The sequence below is a fragment of the Protopterus annectens genome, chromosome 5.part0 (genome assembly GCF_019279795.1).
Source record: "Protopterus annectens isolate FY-2018-M chromosome 5.part0, PAN1.0, whole genome shotgun sequence".
In the NCBI taxonomy this organism is placed as follows: Eukaryota; Metazoa; Chordata; order Ceratodontiformes; family Protopteridae; genus Protopterus; species Protopterus annectens.
In genome coordinates this window covers 1456066261-1456091411 of record NC_056735.1, presented here as the reverse complement: position 1 = coordinate 1456091411, position 25151 = coordinate 1456066261, and the positions used below count along the sequence as shown (strand labels likewise).

The 25151-nt window shown below is 36.2% G+C and overlaps 1 protein-coding gene across 1 annotated transcript in view; it reads right to left on the bottom strand.

The window, feature by feature from the left end:
• COL4A1 (collagen type IV alpha 1 chain) overlaps window positions 1–25151 on the bottom strand; it is a 1084337-nt gene that overhangs the window by 317545 nt on the left and 741641 nt on the right. Inside the window, exons 28-32 of the mRNA XM_044071271.1 lie at window positions 23538–23642; window positions 15577–15674; window positions 15341–15491; window positions 14953–15066; window positions 14352–14519 (exon numbers count right to left, since the gene is read on the bottom strand). Coding sequence (XP_043927206.1) covers window positions 14352–14519; window positions 14953–15066; window positions 15341–15491; window positions 15577–15674; window positions 23538–23642 — 636 coding nt within the window. The remainder of the gene's footprint in view (window positions 1–14351; window positions 14520–14952; window positions 15067–15340; window positions 15492–15576; window positions 15675–23537; window positions 23643–25151) is intronic.

The window sequence follows — 25151 nt, the reverse complement described above, 5'->3', positions numbered from 1 at the left end:
TATAACAAATTAAGTAGTAGAGTACTTAAACTCATATGATAAAAGGAAGATAGAAGAGAATAAGAAAAAATGGAAACCAATGTTATTGATTAATAATGATTATAAGATCTTTATGAAAATAATACAAAAGAGATTTGAAGTTAAAATGGAAAAAAATTATGGAAGACAACATATACAGTATAAAGGGGAAGGCATGCCAAGAATGATTAATTATAGTAAATAAAAATAAAAAAAATAAAAATAACTTCATAACAGCTGGGTCTATGGCACCTTAGCTATGCTGATTAGAAAAACTACACTAAACTCTCTCCTTTTCTCTTCCTTAGCTACTATGCTTCTCTCCCCATTCTGTCTTCTCTTAACTGTTTTCACGCATTCCTCCCATTCACTTCTACTTCAACCTACTCACTTAATACTTTTTTCTTCCTCCCTAGCATTATGTTTTTTGTCAGCAAAGATGTTGCCAGGGCTATTTTTTTATTTTCTGATGCTCTATTTTAATTCCACATGTATACTGCATGTTTCTACCTTTTGTAATTTTTGTTAGCTATTCTTTTTACTGAATTATGCCCTTTGTCAGTATCCGCTATGGCATGATTGTATGTAGTTATGTATACATCCCATGTATAGCATAAATATATATGTAGTTATGTATACATTCAAATCACTTGTAATGTAATCTTTGCTATTGTAATTCTTTATCTGTTTGGAGACTTTCTCCTTGGGTCTCCATTGAAAATGGGCCACCAGCCCAGTTGGACTAACCCAGTCCACAAAGGGCAAATAAATAAATAAATAAATAGATGATATTATGAACAGAAAAGAAAAAGGGAAAATCATGACAGGAGATCTTAATAAGGCATTTGACACAATTGGACTTGAAATCTTATGGATAATAATGAAAGAATATAATATAAGTGAGAAAGTTAGGAAATTATATATGTCAGTGAATAGTAATAATAAAGTGAAAATATTTGTAAATGCTGGTTAAGCCAAAAGGTACATATAAAGAGTGGATGTTCAGTGAGTTGTATATTCTTTGCATTAGTTAGGAATGTGATAGTACAAGAAATAAATTACAAAATTAAAGAGGTGGGGGCATATAACACCTGAAGGGTTAAGAATTCCAGTTCTGTTAACATACGCAAATGACATTAAAATAATTGCAAAAAACAACATTTGAATAAAAGAGGTAATAATTTACACAAATGAATGTTGATGATTAGGATGGCTTTACATAAAGAGAAAAGTAAAGGTTTAGATGATGTAGTAAAGATTTGGGGTATATATTTTACAATGAATGAAATTTCTCTGTTAGGTATAAAATTTAGGAATAAAGATGTAAATATAATTCAATGTTGAAAACCAATGGAAGAAATAAAGCAAACATGTCTTCTCTGGGGAACATATAAATTATTCAGAAAAAAGGCTTATTTGATAAACTCAGTACTGATGGGAAAAATCATATTTAGCAATAGAATTTGAAAAGGAATTATTGTAGATATTTTTTCATTTATATGGGATTCTAAATTAAACCCAGTAAAAAGAGGAGTTTTGTATGTAAATAAATAAGACTGAAGTTTAGGGTTAATTAACCCAGAGAAACAAACAACAGCCACAGATGAAATAGTACAAAGTTTATTGCACTCTAGCACCTCAGCTAACAAGCCTTAATTAACCCAGTGGTATATGCATCTTCATTACATTTCTACAAAGTGTTAAAGTGGATAAATGTAAAACATAAGAGATTAGTAGTAAAACTGTATAAATATAAGTGTGATAAATTTGGGGGGTATGGTAAAAAAGAGTAAAGGAGAAAAAGAGTGTATAAATAAAATATAATGTTGCCAACAAAAAATATCTTTGTGAAAAATAAAAATTGCTGACATAGAAAAAAATAGAAAAGTATGGTACAATAATGTAATGATAAAACATTACTCTATAAAACCATGGGAAAGTCACATGAAACAATTAAAGCTATAAAAATAAGCTGTAAATGGTGTAATCAGAAAGTAGAATGTCAAGATTTTTGTGGAGACTGGTAATAAATAACCAGTAAAAGAAAATATACCATACAAAAAGAAAAGTCATCAAGAAGAAGAAACTATGGAAAAACAAGTTATGTACTTACCATAACATTCCATCTATGTTGTCAATCTTCATTTATCCTTGATGTATGGGACTCAGTTCTGGCTTTCGGAACCAGCTCGGCTGTTATAACAGCTATCGAGTGCCAAAAACGCTTGAGCTAAGTCCGTAACCAGAATGGCCCTCTCTAAATTACCCCAGATTGATTTTGCAGCTATAAAGGAAGACAGGAAAAATAGACTTATAACAATTGAAGAAGCTATGTCCAAGGTCATATATGAAATAACAGATAACCAGGACTAGAGTCCATTCCTCCAAGGAATCTGAAGGAGGAGGAAGGAACATCTAGTAAGTGTCAACAGTATTCTCCCTTGTTAGAGAAATTATGGAAGAAGACTGGTAAATCAATAGACTAGCTAATGTTAGTTTCCAGTACTACTTTTGGAAGAAAAGATGGGTTGGTTCTTAGCAACACACGGTTCTTATGAAAAATCAAATATGGAGATTTTTGAAGATAAGGCATGAATCTCTGAAATTCTTCTGGCAGATGTAATAGCTAAAACAAAATACTCATCCATGAAAAGAACTTCAAGTCACAAGTAGCCACTAGCTCAAAAGGGGAATGGACCAAGGACTGTAGAATCATATTAAGATCCCAGGGCATGAATGTGTCCCTATAAAGCTCAAGGTTCCTTTGATAAAAACGTTACACAACTTATTTGAAATTAATGAATGCTCTTCAAAGCCATCATGGAAGTTGGGAAAAAGCAGCTAGTTGAACTTTGATGGTAGAAGAAGCTCCCTGTTTGAAAAGCGTAGCTAAAAATTCTAAAAGCCTTCCAACTGGTGCTGCAAATGGATCAATTCTATTATTACGTGCCCAGATAGAAAATTGTTTCCACTTACTGTGCTAAAATTTCCTAGTGGAAGGCTTATGGGAAGCCAAATCATTTTTCAAACCAGAGAGAATAGATTATTTTACCTGAAGATCAATGGAATTGGAGGAACCAAGCTGTAAGCTTGAGGTTTTTCAGATTGGGGTGAACTTGTCCCTGTGGATGGGACAGGAGGTCTGGATCTGGGTCCAGAGTCCATGGATGGTGAATTAGGTGAGGCTAAAGAAAGGGGAACCAAACTGCCGATGCCAAAATGGAGCAATGAGAATCACATTGCCCTTCAACCTGATGGCTTTCAAGAAGTGAGGTATTAGTGGAATGGGGGAAGGCATAGAGCAGACCCAAGGAATAATTGTGAAGGAGAGCATCTCAGAGACTCTCCCTGGGGGGGATTAGGTCAAAGTAGCTATTGCATTTGTTGTTCAGGGATGAGGCAAATAGGTCAGAGCAAGGCTGGCTCCAGCAACGGAAAATTTTCTTCACCACTCTGGGATTGAGAAACCACTCGTGAGGCAGGAGGATGCATCTGCTCAGCTTGTCCGCAATCACATTCAAGCTCCTTGGATGTGTGTTGCCATCAGAAAGCAGTTGGCAGAGATCGCCCATTGCCATGATCTGAGAGCTTCTCGACAGTGGGGTTAAGACACGGTTCCACCAAGTTTTTTGATATACCAGACTACTGACATGCTGTCTGATTGAATCACAATCATTCCTAGAGGGAGGGTAGCTTGGAAGGCTTGCAACACTAAGAGCAGCACCCTTAGTTCCAGAACATTGATATGCAGATTGGCCTCCATCAGGGACCAAGTGCCTTGGACTGTTCTGCCCAGATAATGCCCCACCACCATATCTGAGAGGCATGCATGGTCATTATGGCCCTGGGTTGGGGTGAAATAAAGCGTTGACCTAAAAGAATTTCCTTTGATTCCATCCACTAGGATAAGTCCTTCTTGCAGCAGTTGGTAATTTGGATAAGATGCATCAAGGGATGAGTGAGAATGGATCATTGGGAGGCTAGAAGCCACTGCAAAAATATCATGTGAAATCTTGCTATTGGAACCAGTGTGATGGCCGCTGCCATGGATTCTAGAGCTTGTAGAACTAATAAAGCAGGTACATTATCAGGGAGAGAATAACTTCCACCTCGGACCTTATCTTCTGCAATCTGTGAAGAGGAAGGGATGCTATGCACAAGGTTGTATTCAGGCAGGCTCCTATAAATGCCCACTGTTGAGTCGGACTTAGTTGGGATTACATATGATTCACCATGATACCTAGAAAAGCACAAGTATGTAGAATAAAATCTCTTGTCTGTTCTAGTAGATGCCTGGTGGGAGTGGTGATGAGCCAGTTGTCGAAATATGGAAACATTTGGATTCTATGCGGTCTCAAGTGAGCTGCTACTGCTGCCATACACTTGGTGAACACCTGGGGGGGGGGGCTGGGGTGAGACCGTAGGGCAGAGATCTAAACTGATACTGACTGGCTCCCAGTTGGAAGTGGAGGAACCTTCTGGAGCGCTTGTCCATTTTTATGTGGTAATACATGTCCTGGAGGTCTATAGAACACATATAATCATCTTTTCCCAAGAAAGGGAGAATAGACTGAACTGTGACCATCCGGAATTTTGTTTGTTGAATAAACTTCTTTAAAAGGCTCCAAAATAAACCTTGAGTAGAATATGGATCCTATCTGGTTTGGTGGGACTTGGATGACACTTTTTTTCTATTAGCCTTTGAATTTCCAGAGCTGCCTGATCCCTCTGATTGGGTGGAACATTGAGAATTCTTCTTCCTCTTCTTGGAGTGAGTAAGAAGGGAATGTAGTATCCTCTGGCAATGATCCTTAGCACCCAAGTATCTATTGTTATTTGCCACCAGGCTAGTGAGTGCAAGGATAGTCGTCCCCAGACTGCCTCCAGAGGTAAGCAATCAGGCCTCCCTTCAGGAGTGCTGGTAGGGTTTCTCTGAGAAGGAATCTATGGGACCCTGATTTTGTGGGCCATTTCTGCCATGAGATCAGTGCCTTCCATTAGAGCTCCCCCATCTACCCCAAGGGGAGCCACTGCCATGTGTCACTAAGGTGTTGGGCTGTATGGCAGGTGACTCCAGTAAGATGCTTTTCCTGTTTCATGGTGGGGGACCTATAACTAGCTATGATGTGGTAAGGGGTTTGTCTATAGTTAATTGGACATAGAGTAGCTCAAGAGAGTCATACTGTTTGACCAGTCTTGAGGTGAACTTATTCTTAATAAAGATGGCTACACCTGCCCTGTGGTTCTTTCATGCTCAACTTGTGTTCTGTACATATGGAAAGCATTGTAGCCCTGCATGATTTAGGTGCTTTCCATGACTTTGAACCATGTCTTGGTGATTGCATAGATGTCAGCATCTTCCAAAGTGAGGAGTGCTTCCCGGGAGTGCAGTTTCTTGACTTGACTCCTAGCACTAAGCAGCAGTACCTTGAGTTTATCTAGAGAGGATTTTGTGATAAAAAGAAATGTTATTTATGTGGGGAAAATGGTCATGATGCTCAAAAATGTGAAAAGAAATGTTATAAATGCATGGATGGATTGTGAGAAAGAGAGAAGTTTAGAATGTAATATAGAAAGACAAAATACAGAAGATGTACATAAACATAAAAGGGAGAATACTGACTCTAATTAAAAAGAAAATGTGATTAGTATACAAAAAGGGGAAGGGAAGATGGAAAGTGGATCAGAAATTAACAATTGAGTAGATATCGACTGGAAAATGGTTAAAAGAACAGTTAAATTGGAAAAAGTGTTAAATATAGGAGATAAAAAATTCAGGATGTAAGTATAAAAATGAAAAAGTAAGTACATGGATAAATAATTTATTAAAAGTTAAGGAGAAGGGACATGAATAATATTAGAATTTTTTCTATCAAGGTTAATAGTATAAAGAATGTAAGAAGGATTGGAGTGTTAGAATGTTGTAATATGTGTGAAGTAGATTAAATAGTTTTAGAAGAAGTTAGGGGTTTAAATAAAGAAGAAATAGAACAAACAGAGACCTTATGGTTAGGTGGTATAATATGGAATTTGGGTAGAGAAACATGTTCAGGGATGCTATACTACAAAGGACAGGAATAAAAATTCTGGATTATACAATAGTTAAATTAGGAAGACTAAAACCCGCGGTAGTGGTGCTGCGGTAGCGTTGTCACCTCACAGCAAGACGTTGTTCCGTTCGATTCTCAGTTAGAGCGTCTTCTGTGTGGAGGCATGCGTGAATGGGCGTGCCTTCGTTGAAGGTTGTGCATCAGGGCTGGTAACTCGGCATGTAAAAATCCACTACCAAACATTAGCGGACTGGAGTTCCGCTGTGGCGACCCCTAACCGGGATAAGCCAAAAGATACAACAACAACAACAACAATAGTAAACTTTATGTGGTAAGGGAACATTTACAGACTTACAGCAATATGTGCTTATGTGGTATGTAAAGAAAGAGAGAAATTACTTCAAGAAATATTGAAGTATGTTATAGTAAATATGGAAATAATAATAACAGCAGATTTTAATTGTGACTTGAGATGCAAAAATATCCGATAAGAAAATATTGGAAGAAATAATAAAATGTGTGAATTTACAGTTATGAAAATTGAGTAACAGTACATATAGAAGAGGAAAAGTGAAAACAGAAATGGCTTATTTTTTGATATCTGAAAGTATAAGAATAGTGATAAAATATGCAGTAGAAACAGTTTGTTAAGATCATTTGGCTGTACGGTAGAAGGAGAAATGAATAAAGAACATATAAAAATTGGAAAAGGAGTAAAGAGAATTAATGAAAGGGAGTGGAATGAGAAAGGTTGAAAAGATATAATAATTTTGTGGAAGGAAAATTTGATTATGAGAGACTTTTATAATAATTGGTCAGACTGGAGGATAATATTTAAAGCGAAATATAAAATGATGTATTTAATTTGGGAGAACAAAAATAGACAGCAAGATAAAAAGGAATACAGGAAAACACAAAAATCTGTTTTATGCAATCTGGATATAAATAAAAGGGAATATTTTAGAAAAGAAGAAGAGGATCTATTATATAAACAATGTTTTATAAGGAAAAAGGAAGACGTATCACCATATTGGAGCAAAAGTAAAATAAGATTGTGGCATAATGAGAGAAATGAAAAATAAAGATGGAGAAGTTGAAAGAGAAGAAACAAATATTATGAATATCATACTGCATTATGTTAAAGAGATGGCAAAAGAAAGACAAACAAAGAAAAATAAATGGAGGGTGAAGCAGTTTATAGAAGAAATGAATAGAGAAATTGAAAAACAAATTATGATTATGGATTTAGAGAAAGTAATGAAGGAAACAAATATAGGTTCACCAGCTGGACCAGATAGTATAGGATACCTAATGTATAAGAACTTGATACACTCGCGGAAATAAATCTTGGTAGAAATATTTAATGAATGATAAAATGATGGTATTTGTTATGAAGAGATATGTAAGAGTTATGAAATTTATATGAAAAAGGGAAGAAGAATGAGATTAAAAACTGGGGACCAGTAATGTTGAACAACATATTATAAGTTATTTATGAAGATAATACAAAAAAGAATAGAACATAAATTTAATGACGTTATGGCAGAATGCATTTGTGAGCTCAAAGGAAAAGGAAGCCAAGAATTATTAATGATAGGGAAATGGTAGATAATATTAAGAAAAAAGAAATAGAAGCAAAATTAATGGTGACTGATATAAATAAAGCATTTGATTCAATAGAGCATGAAACTTTATGTCAGAGAATATAATTGCAGTATGTGAATTAAAAATGTATGTAAGTCAGTATATAAAAATACTAAAATTAAAATCTTAGTAAATGGTTGGGTAAGTGAAAAAATTGAAATGAACAGAGGTTTAAAACAAAGATTTCCAATGAATATTTTGTTTGTAATGGCCATGGATTTTGTAGTAAAAGAGAGAAATGAAGTAATGAAAAAGTAATTATGTACAGGAAATGGGTATTTCATATCAAATTATTATGTCTTATGCTGATGACATAATATTAATGTCTAGAAATAGACAGGAAATGAAAGATGCAATTATATATGTACATACAATTTGTAAGAATTTGGATTAAAATGAATAGAGAAAATGTAAAGGTTTTGGAGGTGAGGAACAGATGGAAGGAATACAGTCTGGAAGAAAAAAAGATCAATATTAGGATTTGATTTCAGTGAATATTCTGTATTAAGTGAACAATGGGAGAACATTTTGAAAGAATTAAAGGGACTTAGTGTAATGTGGAATAGCTATAGGTTGTCTTTTAAGAAAAAATACATTTAATAAATACAGTATATATGGGGAAAGTATCATATATAGCTAGAGTGCATATATGATACCAACAGAATTGGAGAAGAAATTTATTGAAATTTTAATTAGATTCATATGGGATCTAGGTTAAATCCAGTTAAAATAAGGGTAGTATATATGGATAAGCAGGATGGGGGTTTGGGTTTACTGAAGCCGGTAGTATATGGAGCTTCATTGAACCTATATAAGGTATTAAAATAGATAAATGGAAATGAAGATACATTGGCAATTAAAATATTTAAACATATGAAAGGGAATGGAGATTAATAAAATTGAATAAAAGAGAGAGAGAGAATGGAGAAATGAAGAAATAAGAATATACCAAGAAAAATAAAACTGTGGAAACTATAGACTATAAACTAAAAGTATGAGGGATAGGAGAAAATAGGGAAATCTATTATAAAAACATAATGATGCAAAATTTCTGTGTGAACTCATGGAGATATCTAACAGAAGAAAAAGGGAAAAATATAAAACAAAGAAACAAATGCTGCATGAAGAATGTTGTATGTCAAGATTTTTTTTATGGAGGTTGCAAATTAATAAATTGCCAGTGAAAGGAAATATGCCTTATAATAAAGTAAATGAAAGGACATGTCTTTTTTGTGGTAAATTATAAACACTAGACAATGTTTTCCTAACATGTAAAAGGGTTAAAAATTTCTAGGAAAAATAATACAAAATAATGCTGAGAGAATTCATATAATATAAACAGATAATTATGGATATGATTGAATATGGATTCTATTGGAAATATAGTAAAGAACATGTTAGTAATTTGGATAGAAAAATGTTTTGTATTGTATGCAGAATATGGAATGAAAGACTGAATGACATTATGTGTAATGGAAAGTGGATACTGCCTAACATAATATGGAAAATCAAATGGTGGTTATGGAAAAAAGGAGTAGGGGGTCTATATGAATGTAAAATGTTGTTAGTGATGAAATAATGTAAATTTAATTTTTGTAAACATGTATATATGTAAATATGTAAATTATATGTAAATTGTATATAGTTATATAATAAAGGACCCCTAAATTGTATCTAAATTGTATATAGTTATATAATAAAGGACCCTTACTATTTTCAATAGGTGCCATGGTATCTTTTGCATCCACATGAGCTACCACTAACTTAAGCAGATGGGGCATCAGTTTAACATCTCATCTGAAGGATGGGACACACAGGAGTACAGCCCCCCCTTATGCTGCACTACAGTGTCAGCAACTGATCTCCTCTGTATGGGAATAGAACTCACAGCTTTCTGTGCCAAATGTGACTGTGCTACTTGTTGTGCCACTGTCACTGACATGATGTGTAATTGAAAAAGGCAAGATATTTCTGATGTAGAATAGAGGATAAGGAAGTTAACAAACCAGGTATGCAAAATAGTCCGTACCTGCTCTCAAAATAATGTGTTTCTTATTTTAGATAATATTAAAATAATAATAAATAAATGGAGCAAGTTATTATTTTCTGTGGAAGCTAGGTTGAGTTTAATTAAAATGGTTATTTTACCCCAAAATACTATAGATTATACAAACAATGTTTTAGTTCCTTCCTTCTTAAAAACACATTAAATGATGTAGTGATATTTGTTTGAAGTTCTTAAGGTACTCCAACAAACCTAGAGTAGCTTTGGGACTTAGACTGTAAACATGATAAAATGTTCTGGCTGTAAAACGTATGGTATATCTTCAGTTATCAAAACAACGTTATGGCTAAATTCTCCTTATTAATCCAAATGGGAAAAATGCATTGAAGCATTTGTTAAAAAAAAAAAAAAAAAGTATCACTATGCAACATATACAAATCTTGAAAAGTGTCTATCAAAGGAATATATGTTTAAAACAGCAATCATCTAGCAGTCTACTCTCATAAACAACATATTTAAATCACTTAAAAAGTTTATATATAAATATCCCCCCCCAAAAAAATCTTTTGCTTCACATTATTCCTTGTTGCATTTATTCCAGAATGTAGAAAGTCTGAACTTTCACAATGCTAGGCTTGGAAATAGAGTTAGGATTTTTTGCAATCAAGTGTTAAGAGAGAATGACATGTTTAACACTGACTATTTAATTGGTATATATAAAATGGCTATGGGAAACTGGCTTAGTTATAGTACAAATCAATAGAGAGTTTTAATCTATAAAGATGATTTAGAATCAGATACAATTAAAAAGAATATTAATGCATTCTTGGTTTTCCAAACAATGTCAAAACAAATGGTGAGATAGGGAGATCATATTTATCCAAAATGTATAAACTAGTTAAGAACCTATAAAATTGATATGAATGATAACTGTTGGGATATTGTTCTTCAAATGAGTGGCTCAGTTTTAACTACAATAGGTATATAATAAAGGTTCATCTCCATGGAAGATGCCAGCTGAGGCATTAAAGAGCATATGTGTGTTTAACAAACATATTCAAACCTTTACTATTTTATTATTAATAAATACAATTATTCTAATATCCTCAAAAAGCTTCATTGTCTTTATTTGGAGATTATTTTCTTGGAATTTTCTGCATAGGTCAATTATCACTCCATATAGAATTGAAATGATATACTAAAAGTTAAGTACTGATTACTGGAGGTGTAAATCCTTAAAGCATATTGGCAGGATATTGTTTAATGATTATTTTTTTGGGAAAATCATCAATGATTCCTGCAAGCATTGCAGTCTGAAGTTTTGGTGTTGTTTACTGCTCCAATTCCCAGAAGTGTGCCCAAGTCTCAGTTCTCATTTCTCTGGAGCTTGCTGACAACAGACAGGAAATTACTAAAAAATTCTGAAAAATGAGGTTATGTCTTCACTTATAGAATTTATTAAAACTGTTACTGCTGTGTGTCATAACAAAATATTGACTATTAAGATGAAAACAAAATAATCAAGGAATATAATTACTGGATAAAATTGAATTAATTGATATTGAAATATTAATCTATGTTCTATGATCAGTTTATGGCTGGTTAATGAAATTTAGTAATGCATATAGGACTAAATGATACAGTAATTTATGTAAATAATGGTTTTATTATATTAATAGATTTAACTTTGTATATCAAATTTAAAAAAAAAATATTAAAAAAATATAATGTGCTTCTGTATTATCTTTCTGTTTAGGAAATGGTCGACTCACAAAATTGCTTCTTATAAGCTGTCAAGACCTTTTTGTACATTAGAAAATGCAGTACGAGTTGCTCCCTAAATAAGAAACCATGTAGCATGAACAGAGGCATCAACTCTTAAGCAAATCAACTTGCTGGATGCTGAAAAGTATGCATGTCTTTCAATAACCAACAAGCTGATGCACATAAAATAAAATCCCCCAATAGCACCTGTTCTGGCATCTTCTGATTAGCATTTTATGTATGACTGTTCTGTAAAGAATGTAGAATAGGTGTATTGCCCATGCTAATTTGGACAGACAGCAAGTAGACATTACCTTTCCAAGAATATTTCTCTAAATATGTAGAAATAGATATCCTGTTATGCGGCTGCAACAGTTCTTCTGCATCATGATGGTGCAGAGAATCCATTAAGCCTATTATATCTTATCCAAGTTAATATACTCTTGATAACAAAAATGTCAATGAAGAACATGTAAACTGAAACAAGGTAAACACATCATAAGGTCCTGTCTAGCTGCTTTTCCTTGGTCTTGAGTTTTGAGTACCAGTATGATTGGAACATTGGTGAATGTTGTTCCAGACAAAAATCAACATGCCAAAATGTCATTCTTAAATTGATACAAAATATTTATGTGTGTGTGTGTGCCTCTTTTTTTTTGGAGGTGGATGCAGGGGACTGTATCTCCATTATTCCTTACTTGATTAAAATCAACACTGAGGTGAATGTACCTGGGAGGAATTGTTTCTTTGATGTAGCAACAATGTCTACTCAAATCAAAATTGAATCAGATGTGACATTTTCAGTACTGTCCTACAGCCCTTATGTTTTTGCTTTTTGGGACATTACATAGGCTGATCAGAATAATGAAGAAACGGACTTTGAATCCAGTAAAATATGCTTTTCACACTTTAACTTCTCAGTTATCAGTGTTTCTATTCACAGAAATATCATTTGTTTGGAACTTTTAATTTTTAGTGTTAGCTGCTCAGACTTTCATTTGTTCCTGTTCTCTCTCTACACCCTGAGGTGCAACTGGAGAATCAGTGGTTTAAGGGAGTTATGTACCAGTTTTAGCTTGTTGTTCTTTAGCCCAGTAGGTGGTCAGTGATAAAAATGAATAGCCTGTATCAAGCACCCTGAAAAACAAACAAAGCTGGTGCCTTCTCTTGAAAAGTTCTCTCTAATCTGGAAATGGTATAGCCATGTTTGGTAACAAAAGTTAATGCAGCCTGACAACCAGGAGTAAATTCCTAATTGTGTATGCTTTGCTTTGCCTTCTCTAATCTAAATGGACAAAATCTGTTCAGATTGGTAGAGTGGGTATAACATCTCCAAGTTTTGGTACAGGTGAATCCTTTTATCTCCAAACAAAACAAGATACCTTAATTGACCTGATGATGTCTCTTGTTTTGTTTAGAGATGAAAGCACTCATTCAGGTTTGTTATTGAACTACTATATTTATTAAGGTTATGTTCTAGCTGACTCGTGGTATATTTTTTAAACTTTTTTAAAGGAAAAGTAGCCAAGAGACACTACTATTGTAAAAAGCAATTAAGACAAGTGGGGCTAGACAGATACAGAGTAGACAAAGGGAATAAAAGAGGGCAAGTACTGTGAGCAATAACTGGGAAGTAATAAAGGTAAGATTCCTTCATCCAAAAGAGAGGTATGTTGAGATATCTGGGTCTACTGTCAGAATTAGAGCAGATAAGAGCTTCAAATCTGTAAAAAAAAAATTTGATTGGGCATAGAACAGAGGAAGTACAAGTTAAAAACGACATAACCAGATTCTATTAAATTCTATAGGGAAAAAGAAAGGTCTGTTGAAACAAGATGAAAACTGAATTGAAAAAAAAGGGCTAGATTTGGTTTAACCTGGGAACTTAGAAACAATGGACAGAAGTTTGTTTACCATCAAAGTGTACCACATGACCAGAAGGTTAAAATTTTGCCTAGAAATATCTATATTCATTTTTGTACTCCAAATGCCCTACAGAAAATGTTTCGCCAAGTCATGTGTACCTGCAAGAAGTCTAGAGCTAAGAAGTTATGATTGGGTTTCTGAGGAACTAAGGTACTGCAAAGCACTATTGTTTCTACTGTTAATTTTCCCAAAAAAGTAAAGTTAGGAGGCTGAAAGCAAGAATACACCAATCTGTAAGGAAAATATCAAAATGATGGATGAAATAGTAGAAATTGAGCAAGTATACTAGGAATTAAGCAAGGAGGTCATACATAAAAAAATTGGTTTTATGGTGGTACCATACTGAGAGAGAAGTAACAGAGTTGTAAAAAAAGAAGAGGTCTGAAGCACATTCCTCTAACATGAGAAACATACAAAAAGCATGCAAAGTAGGAATGAGGACCTCAAGACACCTAAAGATAAAAGTGTTTATTATAACTTTGAGGCTAATAAATATTTGATGCTGATGTAGATTTAAATTTTATTTCATAGTTATACATTTTTGGAAAAATAATGCCACAACTTATTTTTAATTTAAATTCCAGGACACCTCATTGCAAAAAAATAAATTATGTTTTAAAACTATACATACTGGTATACAGGGTGTTATATCCAGCTATGCTCATGCATATCTGCACTTTTCATGCAGTAAAAGTGATACTTCATGATGCTATAACATAATTAAAAAAACAATGTGCTGATACAAGGATACCAGTGCATGCAATTAACCAAAGCATTCAGATTTTGAATCTCTGTGAAGATATATGAAATAAAGGGAATATTTATATATCTGTTTTGACAAAAAGGCTGTTGATGCTCATCATCTATCATATTTGCAGACTAAATAGCAAGAACTGACAATACTGCATGTCAGTAAAATATGTCCTACTAATAAAGTAACCTACCAGGAATCCCAGGATCTCCTTGTCTTCCTTGCGGACCAGGCACACCAGGCATACCCATGGCACCTGGATGGCCTGGCATCCCTTGGCTACCTTTATCGCCTTTTGGTCCAGGCATATCTAACCCTGGAAATCCTGGAAAACCTCTCTCTCCCTTTATTCCCTGAGGTCCTGTATTAAAAGATAGAAAGAGAAAAAACAATCATTAAACGTTAAATGTACACAAATTACTACACGCTATAGATTTTCAAAAAGTATATAGTTAAATGTTCTGACTGCTTAGCTATAAAGATTAAAACTTAAAACTATTTTGAAGTCAAAAGACTGCATGAAATGACTGCCTATGAGGTAACAGCAAAGAAAGGATAACTTTATGCATAACGAAAAGAGCAGGCAATTTTGGAAAGTTGTTCCAAATATTACACAGATAATGTTGAGAAAAATGGCAAACCATTCATCTGCAAACATAACTTGATACATATCAAGGTAATAGTCTGTTATATTAATATTTTAACCAAACCATCAAATTAGAGAAAATAAAATCATCCATAAATTAAAAACTCATTTAGTGGAAAACTAAAAAAATTCCTGATGCATGACTTACCAATTGGTCCTTCTAATCCTGGTTCACCTGGTGGTCCTGGTGGCCCCTCCATACCAATTCCTGGTATGCCATGAGGGCCACGAGGACCCTGTTCTCCAATAGGTCCTGGAACACCTGAAGGGAAAAACACAAGACTAAGGCAAAGAGGCAACAAGTATTAACACTATATGTCTGATAAAGTTAACAAATGGGTGGCAGCATTATGTATTAACAGCACCACATACGTTAGCAGCATTGAATCGTTTTCTCAATATGCTGTGATATGTTTGAAATTAAGTTTAATAACAGTTCATATATTTTCAGCAAAAAAGAATTACACTGTTTCTGAGCACAGTCCCCTTATTTTCATTCAAGTATGAACTGCAAATAATGTTCATTTAAAATTTACCTTTTTCTCCTTTGACACCAAGGGGTCCAGGATCACCAGGCTGTCCTGGAATGCCTGGCAACCCAGCATCTCCTTTTTCTCCAGGAATACCTGTCAGTCCTTTAGGTCCTGGCTGTCCTTTGGGACCAGGAAGGCCTAATCCAGGGTCACCCTAAGGATTTTGATAGAGAGCAATAAATGAAAAACACGTGGTTGTAGATGATAAGCACTAACATGCCAGACAATAAAATGCTTACCTTCTGACCTGACTCCCCTTTTTGTCCTTTCAGCCCAGGCTGCCCCTGAATTCCTTGAGCACCTGGTTGACCTGGTGGACCTTGAAGACCAGCAAAACCTGGAAAATATGACATTAATTTACAAAGTAGCCACAACCTCAAATCAGTCAGCTTTGATCAGCAAACAGTAATTCTTCATTCAACTCATTTTCAATAAGATAGTGTCCAGCGAATGTACAAATGCAACTATGAAACTCACAGCCACATTCTGACTACTAATATCACTACATCAAATCATTGCAGGACTGCCCAAATCAGCTTTCTTGGGACCGTGTCATTTGCTTTCTTCATGTCTAGGAATGCTCAGTTGCACTCTTTTCTCATCTCTCAACTATCTGTCTAAATGCAAACATAAGGTCAGTTGTGCTATATCCTAATCTGAATTAGAACTGCCCATCTCCTGTTTTACTTTCTACCACTCTGTATATCCATTTAGCCATCAACGTCTTCATAACTTTCATGCAGTACGATAGGCGGTCAGTACCTCTATACTGTCCACAGTTGTGAATGTCCTCTTTGCTTTTTTTACATTAGCACTAGAATGCTTATTCTCCTATCATCCTGGACATGCCTTTCTCTCCACCTTGCTATGAGTACCCTCAGGAGCCATTTCTCCCCTAACTGTGACCACATCTGAGCTTGCTGCTTTCCATGACTTTTACCTTAGTGCTGTTCTCACTTCTAGTGTGGTTAACACTTTTTCTTTCATCATAGGCTGTACCTGGGGAAGTACAACTTCTGTGGGACTTTCTTCATTCAGAGGCTTCTGGAAACACTCTTTCCAACTGCTGTTGGTGCCCTTTGGACTGGTGAGCAGGTTGTTACTGGCATGCATTATGAAGGGCGTCCAATGAGTGTCTTAACTTTCTGTCTTTGCCTTGCAACCAGATAAAGTTTTTTTTTTGTGCCATCCATGGAATCAGTTTCTAGAAGCTGGTTGAGTGCCTCTGATGGCCTGTTCTTCACTATTACAACTGCTCCCTTAGCATCATTAGCCAATTAGTACTCCTTCTAAGCCTGGTCTGTATTTTATATCTCCTACTTTTCCTGCTCTCTTTCTTTCTTTTGATGATTTCCTGGACTTTTGCTTTCCACCACCAACTTTCCTTATGTACCTTATTTCTATACCTGGCTTGGGCCACATATCTGTGTTATAGTCCTTACAAATGTTTTGAGGTGATGCCATTCTTATTTAACTCATGTAATCCTGAACAGCAGGAGGCTAATAAACACCTTTTCTTCATGAGGTCTTTTAAGCCACAAAAACATTTACTTTCAGAGAGCTTTTTCCAAAGTTCTCTACTGAAAACACACTTCATTAGATTTAAAATATCTGAATAATAGTGTGAGCGGGTCTATATCACTTCATTAAATACTTGAATATCGAATATTCACATACTCAAAATTTATGAATTTTTTTGAGGTACAGTGAAGATCGGGATTTTTGCCCTTTCCACGCTGTAGTGTGATCTTGGAGTAGGAATATATATTTAGTGGCGAGTGTGTGTGTTTGTGTGTGTATGTGTGTGTGTGTGTGTGTGTGTGTGTGTGTGTGTGTGTGTGTGTGTGTGTGTGTGTGTGTGCAGCCCCCCCCACAATACTGTTTTCGAGTATGTGAATATTCGTTCATGTGAGCATTCGATATTCATGTATTAGATGATGTAATATAGATGTGTGGGAGTAACAAAAAGCTAAGGTATGAAAGCTATTTGGCAGACAATGGGCTATACTCTGGTGTTAGTATCAAAGGCTGTCTGTAGATGCAGATTTTATATTGCAGATTTAAGAAAGAAATGGTTAAATCACAGGTTATATCTCTGTAAGTATACAAGATGGATCCAAGATATCAGTGAGGGAACTGTTCACCTATTCAAGTGCTTTCCATGATGTATGACAAGCGAGGATAGCATACTGCTGATTTTGTGATACTGTCAAATCTCTGCCAGTTATGCATATAATAATTTAACAATATTTCGAAACAATACTAATCTACAAAACAATGTGTTAGATGACAACCGTCAGTGGTAGCATTGTGTGCCTTAACTTTTTGTATAAGATGGCATCATTTGTTTGCTTGTAGCTCACACAGCATTTATAACATTAATGCAGTTGTGAAAATATCGGTAACAGTCATTACTGCTTTACCAAAAGAGCATTTGTATCTCAGAATGTCTTCACATTACTCACCATTCTTTAATGTAATTTTTTACTAACATCTACTGCTTGAATACACCAACCCCAACAAAACAGTATCATGCAATATTTTCACATTATTAATGTAAATGAGGAAATATGCCATATTTTTATAACTTTTTACAAGCTAAGTTGCCAGATGATTAATATAGATAGACTCCAAGTTCAATATTAAAAATTTTAATCCAACCATTTGAAGCAACAGGAACAGAAAACATCAGTACAACATGACAACAGGAACAGGAACATCCAGTCCTTCTCATATCCACTAACTCTGTCTCCCTCCTTCTGCCTTTCTCTTTCTCCACCTAGTGGCACAAGACCAGAACACAACATATTCCCCCCCTTACTTAAGAACAACACTACACTTACAATATGGAAGTTAACCATCACTAACATTGTAATGAACACTGAATTACATCAACATTTATATTTATATAACATAGTCCTCAGGCCAATGAGGTTTGCTTCTCACAAGAGCTGGAGGAATGTGAAGTGATTCAGGCATTGGTGTCACTGTAGATTGAAGTGGGAATTCCACTGTAACATCCTTTGAAGCATCACTTTTCTCAGGTGCATTTTGACTGATAAATGGGAAGAATGACATTTTTCCATCTGCCAACAAGTAAGTACATGGACCAATTTCCTTTTTAATTTCCACAGATTTATTTGTATGTATTTGCAGCAGGGTGGTATACTGAAGTACATATGTGTTGCATATTTCTTTCTGCCAGAAATGCTGCAAAATCTGCAGAGGTAAATTGACATCCATTATCTGATAAAATGGTACGTGGATGTCCAAATCAGCTGAAAACTGAAGTGAGGAAGTCTGTAACATTTTCAGTATTGACAGAGGCAATGAAGGCAACTTCTGGCCACTTGCTTTGATAATCAATCAGAGTTCGGGCATAACGACAATTCCAGATAGCCAATTCAAATAGGCCCACTACATCTATGGCCAGCTTTTGTCAAGATTCAGATGGAAATGGAACAGGTTGTAAAGGTGATGCTTGGCAGTCTTGTCAAAAAACATGCACAGCTGACAATTTTTAACTTGAGGTGCAACCATGTCATTCATACCTGGTCACCAGTATAGCTCATGCAGCCGCTGTTTGGTTCTCACCACACCTTGGTGGCCTTCATTTGCAAGCATCACCAAAGTGTGGTGCAGAGAAACAAGAGCAATGAGATGTGTGCCATGGAACACAAACTCATCTTGTGCACTGAGTTCATCTCGTAATCAGAAATTTGGATGCACGTTTGTGTCCACTGCATTAAGGGAAGAAGGCCAACCATTGGCAAGCTGAGTTTGCAGAGCAGACAACTCACTGCAGGAATCAGAGGCAGAGGCAAATTCACCAGATGACAAGGGAGTTAAGCCAGCAGACAACATTGCCACAAGCTCAGGCTCATGTTGAGAAATGTCTTCAGCAGTTGCAGGCAAAGGCAAGTGAGAAAGATAATCAATGTAATTCTGTGACCCAGGATGATAAGCAACAGTATAGTTGAAAGACAGCAGGCATGCTGCCCAATGTGCAATCTGCATGCCTGCCCGAACAGATCCTTTTAGGACAGTAGCATGGCCAATGCTTGGTGATCAGTATGGAGAGTAAATTTACAACTCCACAAGTAAGTTCTCCATTTTTCAACAGCTCACACACATACCAGAGGCTCCTTTTCAATTGTAGAATATATCCTTTCAGCAGCAGTAAGAGTCCTAGATGCAAAGGCAACAGTCCATTCTATATGGTTAGGGTGAACTTGAGCAAGGACAGCTCCAAGCCCATAATCAGACGCATTGGTAGAAGCTACAGTAGGCAAATCAGGGTCAAATAAAGCCAAGGCTGGACTGGACTGTCAATCAGCCACTGTTTCACTGACATAATACTGCACTGAGCTTCCTCAGACCAGGAAAATGGCATATATTGGAAGAGGCAGAAACATAGGGGTTCTACAATGGTGGCAAAGTGTGGAATAAACTGACACCAAGATGCAAGTCCAAGGAAGGATTGTAATTTGGAAACATCGGTGGGAGGTGGGGCATGGAGAAGAGCATCAAGATGCTCCTGATCAGGCTGAACCCCTTGTGCTGTAACAGTATGACCCAGAAAATGCAAACTGGCCTGACTGAAATGACATTTTGATGCATTTAGCAGTAATCCTGCATCTTTTATGCATTTAAGAACTACTTGAAGTGTCCGGTCATTGTCAGCCTGTGTGCGTCCCCACAAAATTATATCATCTAGAGTAGTTTGCAACAATTGGCAACCCTTGCAAAAATGTAGCAAGCATCTTTTGAAAAGCAGGTGGAGCAGATGCTCACCCATATGGAGCCCAGCAAAACTGGAACAAGCCATCATGACTAATAAAAGCAGCCAAGTCAAGGCTGTCTTCATGAAGCAAAAGCTGAAAGTATGCACTTTCTAAATCAATGGTAGAAAAAACTGTTGCTCCTTTCAACAAAGATATTATTTCATCAATGTGAGGAAGAGGAAAACTGTCCATCATGATAGCTTTATTAGGTTCTCTCAAATCAATGCATAGGTGGGTATCATCAATCCTGTTTTGAACCACCACAATGGGAGAGACCCAGGGAGAAGCATCAGCTCTTTTAATAACCCTGCTTGAAGAAAATGATTGAGGTCTGCACTTACATCCTGCTGAACTGACAGAGGTAAGTGATGTAATTGTTGTCATACTGGAGTAACAGAATCTAATATTTCAACTTTGTGTATGAAGCATTTTGCACAACCCAGGATCAGAGGAGGTAATGGAGCTGTAGAAAGATGCATGACAGGAACCAGGTTCGTGGTAGCACATGGTAAGACAGTACTGCCATTAAAGCACAAATGGAGACCCTTTATTAAAGTCATACCCAACAAAGCAGCCCAGACTCCACAATAAAAACAGATGTAGATCATGCAACATCATCTCTGGACACAGTAACTGGTAAGCAATCAAGTACAGGAGATGGAGTACAGGAAAAAGTCACTAACTTAACTGCAGGTGCCAATAAAGGCTCCCCTTGAAAGTGTGTATCATATATACATTTAGGCAAAATGGATACTGATGAGCCAGAATCATGAGTTACATCCACAAGTGCATTAGCAGTTGAAGTTTTCATTGTGACACTGCAATGGATTCTCTCAGATGATGAATGGTCACTTATGTACAGGATCTGAAGCTTAGGTAAGGCAACGTCCTGCACAGAGCATGTTTGCAAACAGTGGCAAACACGTGCAAAATGACCAGCATTTCAGCAGTTGTTACATTTAACAGAAGCAGCAGGGCAGCGTTTATCATTGGCAAGATGCTTATCAGATCCCCAATGATAACAAGCATGAAAAGAGGCTGCAGAAGGCACAGCAGCTGTAGGCTGTGAAACAGGCGGGAGCCTGGAAGAAGGCCTGTGGTGGTGGTGACCAGTAGCAGACACAGGTTGAGTATGTAAAGTCTTTACCGGGACTGGTCTATCATCCAAAATAAACTTTGCCTGTTCACCTACAGCTTCAGTTTGTGTAGAAATTGTAACAGTTTTATCCAAAGTCAAGTTGGGTTCTAAAAGCAATCACTCACATATACGATGACTAGACACATGTTCCACCAAATGGCCACATGACATTTCATCAAGTTTACTATCAAACTCACATTTAGCTGCTAAGTCTCGTAATGCAGCCACATACTGAGGAATAGTTTCATGGGGAGCCTAAGCATGTTTTCTAAAAGCATGTTGCTCAGAAACAACATTTCTCCTTGGAGCAAAATGAGCTCATAAAGCCCTAATGGTGTCCTCCATTGACATACCTTGGTTTGGAAGCATGTAAAACAGTCGCTGACCTTCTGTTCCCAGACAATGAAGGAAAGTGCCTTTTTGCATGCTTCCAGCCATTCATTTCCTGATGCACCAACAACCAGCATATAGTTATTAAACATTTTCAGCCTCATATCAAATGGTATAGCAGGTTCACCCAGGCATGGCAAAATGGTGGAGGAAAAGGAATAGCAGCAACAGCCATTACGAACAAGTAGAAACAAGTAAGTATCTCATTGGCAAATTGTTAAGTTGCCAGATGATTAATATAGACAGTCTCCAAGTTCAATATTAAATATTTTAATCCAACCATTCAAAGCAACAACAGGAACAGACAACATTAGTATAACAGGAACATTCAGCCCTTCTCACATCCACTAACTCTGTCTCCCGCCTTCTGCCTTCCTCTATCTCCACCTAGTGGCACAAGACCAGAACACAACACAAGCACTCCTTAATAACTCCAGATCTGCATATGCTATGCTGACCATTTCACTGACATGCTCAGCAAATCATGTCAGCTTGCAGATGTCACCTTGCTGCCTTAGTTTTATGTGTGTGGCTTTACCAGAACTTCAGCAATTTGACTTTGAAAACAGTGATGAGTATACTCATTTCAGGAATACATGGAAGTATCCTGTACAGACAAGTATACTCCTATAGAATACAGAGAAACTCTGCTTTCCTGATGACTATAGGAAGTAATGCATTAACTCCACCTATTCCTCCCTCTTCCTGATGTGCTAGAGCATGAGTATTTCTTTAAACTCTTGTGTTTTCTCTGTAGTTAACATCCATGTCTTCAGTCTAGTCTCTGTTGACTTTAGTGCCTTCTCTAACAATTGCTTGCAGATGATTGTGACAACCAGAGGTTTATACTGAGGGCTGGCTATTTCACAAGGGATGACTTTGCAATTGCTGATTCTACTCCAGTGCCTTTTCCTTACTAGGACGAAGTCTACCTGAGTTGCATATTGGCCACTATTTTATGAGCTCTTGTCACTGTCTCTCTTGTTGAACCATGCGTTAGCCACCATCAAGCCATTTGCCAAACAGAAAACTAGAATGACCTCTGTTTTCATACCTACTGCCACACCCATGTAGACCAAGGAAGTTCTCACATCCTGTTCTGTCTGTCCCAGTTTGTGCATTCAAGTCCCACATTATTAACACCATCTGATGTTGTCCTGGTTTATCTAGCACAGCCAGAAACTGCTGTGTGAAAGCACTCTTTTCTTTGCTATCACAATCCTGCTGTGGGGCGCAGGCAGAGCTTATTAATACTGCCCAGTTCTTATACTGGAGTCTGATTACCATGAGTATGTCACTTACCTGATTACATCCCCTCACTGTCTTCTGAAGCTTTTATCTCACCACAGTTCTTTACCATTTCTAGTCTGTCCATCTTCTGTGTAGTAGAATCTGGAGCTCACACCACATGGCTTTGCTGCACTGCCCTTGCATCCTGTCTCCCGGATACAAAGGATGTCCTAACTCCTCCTAACCATCATGTCATCAACTTCCAAGCTTTGTTTTGTCAGTGAAACTATGTCAATTGTAACAATTCTTAGTTCATGTTTGGTAAGTTGATTGATTTTATGCACAGCTTTCGCTCATCAAAGCTATCCCAGGAAACTCAAGTTGGGTAACTGGACTCTGGTCAGCCAGCAGCTTACTGACCTCATGCTGCTGGGTTTTATGGTGGGCGCACATTCCTTAGATACTCAGAATATAAATACTTTTGTACACTCCTACTGAATCAAAATGAATGAATGTTTCAAGAAACACTACTAAAAGGAAGTCATTCTAATTTAAAGTAACTTTATGTTTTAGTACTATTCAAATTATAATAAATATATCAATTTTTAGTCAGCAATAAGCAGGGTAGGTTACTCCTTATAAAAACATACTTTGTTACCTTTAGGGCCAGTAGGTCCTGGCAGCCCTGTTCCTGGAGGGCCACGATCACCTTTCTCTCCTGAAAATCCTCTTAGTCCTGCAACTCCTGGGCTACCCTTTTCACCTGTTTATATACAATTAAGATATTAGGATGTCTATTAGAATGAAGAGCAGAACATTTAATGTTAAATATTCTCAAACAATGAAGCATGTTTTTTTAAATAACATTTTCAAATTCACGTCAAACTTGCAATTAATGAAAATATGATAAAGAAATAGGTGACATAACCAGTTTAAAAGCTTCATCAGTACAACAACCCTTAATGGAAGATCAGTGTAATTTATATTATCTACTTTTACAGCAAAATCTTACATTGCAAAGCACTATCAAAGATGCATGAGTGCACATAATATGCACATTTTCCATCTCCCATGTCTAGTTTTTAGAAATATTTTTGCTTCCCTTTATTTGAAAGTCTTCTAACTCACTTAATTTGTAGTTGCCCACTGTGCTCTACAGAAGTAATTTCGTTCACAAAAGTTTATAGAACCAGCAGTTCTAAACAAGTTACAATGGCTAAAAGTAGCTCTTGTAACAGTAAATTTACAAGAAGTACAGTTAGGTGAAAATGTTAGCTACGCAAATGCCTACAGTCAGGTGTGTGGCTAAGATACAAAATCTTGGTCCAAGCCAGTTTGGATCTGTCAAGGGCAAATCTTGCCAAATTAACCTGGTTGACTTCTTTCTAAAGGTTCCAGCAATGGATAAAGACAAATCAGTACACAAAACATATCTAGACCTTGCAAAGGCATTTAACACCATCCCACACACAGGTATCATAGATAAACTCTCTGAGTTAAATGAAAGAAAGGGGATAAATCGGATACCATCATGGAAGTATCGCACAGAGAAAACTATAAAGCAATTAAGACAAAAAGTGTCACTGTTAGAACAGTATAGAAGAGGGAACAGATCAGAAAAAATACTCAGAAAGACAGATGTGATAAAAGCAATGCACAGTATTATAACAGATCAGGATTTGTCATGCACTATGGCAAATAATAAAATAAACATATCAGCACAGGCAGAAAAACTTAGAAGATACAAAGATAAATATAAAGGAAAAGTACAAAAAAGTTTTATAGAGAATTGGGAAATAAGGTAAAAGGAATTGAAAGATCACCAAAAAAAGAAGAAATTGATACAATTTGGAAAAGTATTCATGAAGATCCTATGGAACAGAACAAAGATACTAAATGGATAGAAGAAGTAAAAGAAAGAATAAGATGTTTAAAGGTACAGGATATGAAATGGGTTGAAGTAACAGCCAGAGAGATTGAAATGGGATGAAGTAACAGCCAGAGAGATTGAAACAAAGTTAAGAAAAGCTTCTAATTGGAACCCCCCCAGGCCCAAATGCAGTACCTAATTTCTGGTTAAAAGTATTAACATCTTTACATGAAGATTTAGCTATGAGTAAGAACTATTTATATGTGCATCCTGAACAGACACCAACCGAGCTAACAGGAAAAACAATGCTCCTACTTAAGAGTGAAACTGCAAGCTACACTAAAAACTACAGACCAATAACTCACCTTCCAACAATGTATAAACTAAATACTGGAATTGATG